This window comes from Lactuca sativa, chromosome 3 (assembly GCF_002870075.4).
Source record: "Lactuca sativa cultivar Salinas chromosome 3, Lsat_Salinas_v11, whole genome shotgun sequence".
Taxonomy (NCBI): Eukaryota; Viridiplantae; Streptophyta; class Magnoliopsida; order Asterales; family Asteraceae; genus Lactuca; species Lactuca sativa.
In genome coordinates this window covers 4,546,046-4,551,488 of record NC_056625.2, presented here as the reverse complement: position 1 = coordinate 4,551,488, position 5,443 = coordinate 4,546,046, and the positions used below count along the sequence as shown (strand labels likewise).

The 5,443-nt window shown below is 30.5% G+C and overlaps 1 protein-coding gene across 1 annotated transcript; it reads left to right on the top strand.

Moving 5' to 3' along the window:
• Nucleotides 1-1,081: 1,081 nt before the first annotated feature.
• On the top strand, nt 1,082-4,979 carry LOC111877600 (axial regulator YABBY 5). Its single transcript, XM_023874122.3, has 7 exons — nt 1,082-1,461; nt 1,649-1,813; nt 1,929-2,049; nt 3,932-3,980; nt 4,094-4,169; nt 4,485-4,565; nt 4,737-4,979. The coding sequence occupies exons 1-7, from the start codon at nt 1,339-1,341 to the stop codon at nt 4,806-4,808; spliced, it is 687 nt and encodes a 228-aa protein (XP_023729890.1). The 5' UTR covers nt 1,082-1,338; the 3' UTR covers nt 4,809-4,979.
• Nucleotides 4,980-5,443: the final 464 nt, after the last annotated feature.

Sequence of the window (5,443 nt, the reverse complement as noted above, 5' to 3'; positions counted from 1 at the left end):
AAAGTAATGCAAAGTTTACCTTTTTTTTTTTTTTTTTTTTTTTTTTGTTAATTCTTTTGTGTGCCGTTTGGAAGGTACTCAAGCTTCTTTTTTCATAGCTCTTTGGTATTAATACTTTGTATAACTAGCTAGTAACCTATTACCACATACGTAGGAAGAATAAGTTGGTTGATATATTAACTAATAATAAAGTCGACCGAGTTAATTATGGGTGAGGATAAGAAAGACATGGAGTACAAGAAGCCAATTTAGTGTACAAGTTAAAACAAGAAGTGATCACGAGGCTTGATCACACTAGATCCAACCTACATATAGGAGATGAGATGATGCGCACTAAAAACAAAACTAATGTACATTTGAATAGTGTACACATTGTTACCTATGGCTTTTCATAAATGCCTTACAATTTACGTACCATCTTCGTCTAAGGAGAAGAAGATCCAAAAATGAATCGATAATTATAATAATCGCAAGGAGTTGTATTAGTTGGCTTTATTTTGTTGGCAGCCGAGTTAATCTCTTAAAATAAGTCAAACTATTAATTAGGTCATTTCTAATCATTCCATTTTATTTTAATTCTTATAAAACTTACAAAAATCTTACCGATGCAACTTGTTGTCTGTCTTACTTTCTCATTCTTATTCAATGCACCACGAAAATTAAGATTTATATATCAAAAGCTAAAATGGAGAATATTAATTGCCTTCTTTTCCTTTTAAAAAAAAAAAAAAAAACATGACTTTGTAAGATATTTGTAAAAGAGTGGATGTGAACCTAAATGCATGTAAATAGGCTAATAATACCATTGTGGATTTGAAAATGCAATTTAGAGCTCCCTAGCTAGACTATTTTCAATCCAAAGATCGTTCTTAATATTAGAATAGGGCTTGTCTCAATATATATATGGTTAACCAAAAGAAAATATATACATAGAAGAATGTATGCGTTAATTGATAGTAAAATGATGAGTATAAATACTATATAATTTTGCAATAAATTAAGCCAAAAGAAAAAAGTATATGTATATAGCATGCAAAACATGCATGTATACATACCCGACCCATTCATTATTAGCATTAACGAAACAAAAGAAAAGAAAAAATTTGCAAAACTTGTGGCTTCTTATTTCTCTCTCTACTGCACCCCCACCCCCTCTTTACCTCTTATCTGCTCCCCTTTTCTTGCTCATCTTAACTCATAAGTCCCCAAAAGCAGATCCAAGGTGGTTGTTAATCTGTCAATTCACTACAATCAATCAACTCAACTCAAATCAATCAATCAATCATACCACTAGGATCCACACCCCACATAAATCTCCAAACAAACTAACCAAAAAACATGTCCATCTCCTCCACCACAACCTCCCCGACCGTACCACAGCTCCTCCACCACCTCCCTCCTCCTTCATGCTCCGATCAGCTCTGCTATGTCCAGTGCACTCACTGCGATACCGTCCTCGCCGTATACTTTCTTTCTTTTTATAAACTCGTTTTTCTGGGTTTCTTTCAGCTAGGTTTTATATATATATATATATATATATATATATATATATATATATATATATATATATATATATATATATATATATATATATATATATATATATATATATTAATTGTTAGTATTTACTAATTATTATAAATTTTAGGTGAGTGTTCCTTGCACCAGCTTGTTCAAGACAGTGACAGTCCGGTGTGGTCACTGCACGAACCTCCTTCCCTTGAGCATGCCTGGGTTGCTGTTGCCACCATCAGTGAATCAGTTCCATATTAGTCATACTAATTTCTTTTCTCCTTCTAATCATACGCTGTTGGTAATATATATATATCGATCATCATTTTCCTTCAAGATTTTAGTTTTATACATATAATTACTCGATATTTTTTAACATAACTAATTATGTAAAGTTTCAATGATCTCTTTTCAAGGATGATCAAATTCCGACTGGGGGTTCCAACTTTCTCATCAATCCGAATTACGCAAATGAGTTTTCGTTGACTGCTTGCGGAGGATTTAGGGAGCTTCCGAAACCCCCTGTGACTAATAGACGTAAGTGAGATTCTTTATTTCTTGTCAAGATTGCATCTTTTCTTGATTTCTCTTATATATGTGTATGATCATATCATCGCTTCTGGTATTTTGGTTTATTTTTGTTTGTGAGGTTTTACAAAAATAGAACTGATCAGCGAATTAAAACGTTATTTAGGTCTTGGCAAATTTTATAAAACACATGGGGAATAATTTTCCAGCCAAAATATATCCGAAGTTAACTTTTTGAAGTTTAGTTATTTCCAACATTAAAACTGATTTAGAATTATGTTTATCCAAGAAAAATCACTGGTAACGATATTGATTTAATGATGAAAAAATTATCAAAATGAAATCCTTTAAGCTCAAAAAAATGTCTTTTATGTTCTCATGTCTTGGTTGTCTTATGATTTTGTTAATTAACTTCATTTGTCGTGAATGTTTTGTTAAATATTCGCTGGATAAGAAAATTTAGATCGAAATATGTTGCAAATCAACAAGAAACAATATAATATTAGAATAATCCATTATCTATACGCCGTTGGAATTTTTTCCATGAATACTATTTTGAATTATCGGATATTTTTCTTACAACCGAGCAAAATTTTATCTTGCAACAATGTAGAAGAAGATACTACACACTCATGAGAGAAGTTATGTTCCTTATAAACTCTCGATCCGAAATAAGATAGTTTCTTAGCATTTACAGAAGCAAATCCAATGTTTAAAAGAATTAGTTACTTGTTTGTTCCCAATCTCTTTCTCTAAAAAGCTTTAAACATTGAAAGCTTTCCTTTTTTACTTATTTCCATGCTCCTCATGTTTAAAATCAAAAGCCACTTTTGTGACATCTCTCTCTCATTCTTTAATTAGTCGGTTTCTTTTGTTTCCCATTTAGTTCCTCCCCAAAGCCCTAATAACTGCGCGCATTCACAAACCACAATATATATTTTTTGTTTCTGTAAAAGATTTGAGAGAGAATAATTCTTGAACATCATTGATTCATCCACTACATCAGTATGTACTATTATTAACTTTTTCACGTCAAGTTTACTTTAACTTGAACTTTAATTAAACACAATTTATTCTATGTATCTGGTCAAAAAAATATTTTGGCTAGCATATATCGATCTATATAATTGTAAACAAAAGCATCAGGTAAACCTAATAATAAAACATTTTTAATCTGGTCACTTGTTTTTGCAAATATAATTTTGGACAGCCGGACATCTACACTACAAACATATACTACGTACATACAGGCATTTGTTTGTAACAGTGAGAGCTTTTTCTATAAAAAAATAGTTTATGATTAGTTACATAGTTATAAACAAACAGCACATAAATCTAATAAAATCACATTTTTGCAAAAATTTAAGTTCATTCAATTTAAACCTTATAAAAAAACGTTATTACTCCTTTTAATTATAACAACATAAACCAAATATTTGGCTACATAAAATTGTTGGATGTAAATTTGGCATGAAATGACCCTTAGCAATCAGACATATATAGAACAGTTCGTGACTATTTGTATCATTCTATGTTATAAAGGTTTAGTCAATATTATTTTCCAAAGAATATAATAAAACTAGGTAATGTCTTTATTTTATAAACAAAATAATATAATTTACTTTTTGGATAATCAAAATATTTATTGTATTCCTTTTACAAAACTGTTCAATTGTAAACGAGGGAATGCATATCATTTGAAGACATTTGACATTGATGTTTATTGGTACATAAGAAATGGTGGGTGAGGTGACAGCATAGATACGCTCGCATTCCTCATTTTACTTTAGATATTGATGAAATAATATAGACAAGAGACAAAGAAAGATGGATGGAAGAAGAAAAAACAGTAGAAAGTGAAATTTGATGGGTTTGTTTTTGTTAATGTCAGCTCCAGAGAAGAGACAGAGAGTCCCCTCCGCCTACAATCGATTCATCAAGTCAGCTTTCATCATCTTTTTTTCATAATCATAAAATATTCATTCTGTTTAAATATATATGCTACGTACATAAAAGAAGAAAATAATCAAATCAAAATGAAATTGAAATGCAGGGAAGAGATTCAAAGGATCAAAGCTGGGAATCCTGACATTAGTCATAGAGAAGCCTTCAGTGCTGCTGCTAAGAATGTAACATTTCCCTCCTTTTTTATTACTTTAGGGTTATTAAAGAGATAACTTTAAGAGTTTATTTTTATTTTTTTTTTACATATATTTAATTAAATACACTTTTTCAAACACTAACATCTGAAACTTTTGACTGAAGAATAGAAAATTTAGAGACATGGGTTTTGTTAATAATATAAATACAAACATGCATAAAGGTAGACTAGTGTAAAGAGTAGAAGAAGAAAGAATTGAAGCTGTACATATATATATATATCGTTTTCCATATTCAAATTTAGAATTTTGTATTTGTTTTTTTTTTTTTTTTTGATCCTACAGTGGGCCCACTTTCCACACATTCACTTTGGTCTCATGCCTGATCAGACGACTGCTGTGAACAAGAGCAGCATGCGCCAACAGGTACAGTACTGTTCATATGTACCTCTTGAATCACTCCATTACATACTCCATATATGAGTAGATCTTAAAAAGCAAAATAAATGAATGCATTACGTTGCAAGACACACTCATTGGATATTGCATTTGATTTGACATTCAAATCTTTTAAAAAAAGCGTTTTAATGCATGTAGGATCACACAGACGGTGGTTTCATGAAAGATGGTTTCTTTGCTTCTGCAAATGTGGGCGTCTCTCCTTACTAGCTACCAACTTCATCTCTCTCCCTCCCTCTCTCTCTTCATAGGTGGTCTGCTGGATATTACTCTAATCCTTACTTAATTAGCTTTATCCGCAAATGAAGCTTTTATCTACCTTGTACCTTCAAATTTTAATGTACCAACTGCTTTCAATATCACAGTTCCTCGTGCATCCAATCTCTCTCTCTCTCTCTCTCTCTCTCTCTCTCTCTCTCTCTCTCTCTCTCTCTCTCTCTCTCTCTTTATATATATATATATATATATATATATATATATATATATATATATATATATATATATATATATATATATATATATATATATATATATATATATATATTGCAACAACTATATATCAATGAAATTACACACTAATTGATTTAAAGGAATGGAAGAGAATATATACGGGAGAACAATGGATATCAAAATAAAAGAAAGCTTTTATTTGAAGCAGCGAATCATGAATGACAAAACTAGAGCCAAGTTACAAGACACTTCAACAATTTAGATTGCAAAATTCTAATGAGAAACATGGAAACTGTTCGTATATTATTTTTTAATAATTATTATAGTGATAAAAGTTATTTAACAGAAAGGAAGAATTAACATAGAAAACCACAAACCAGCAAAACACTAATTAA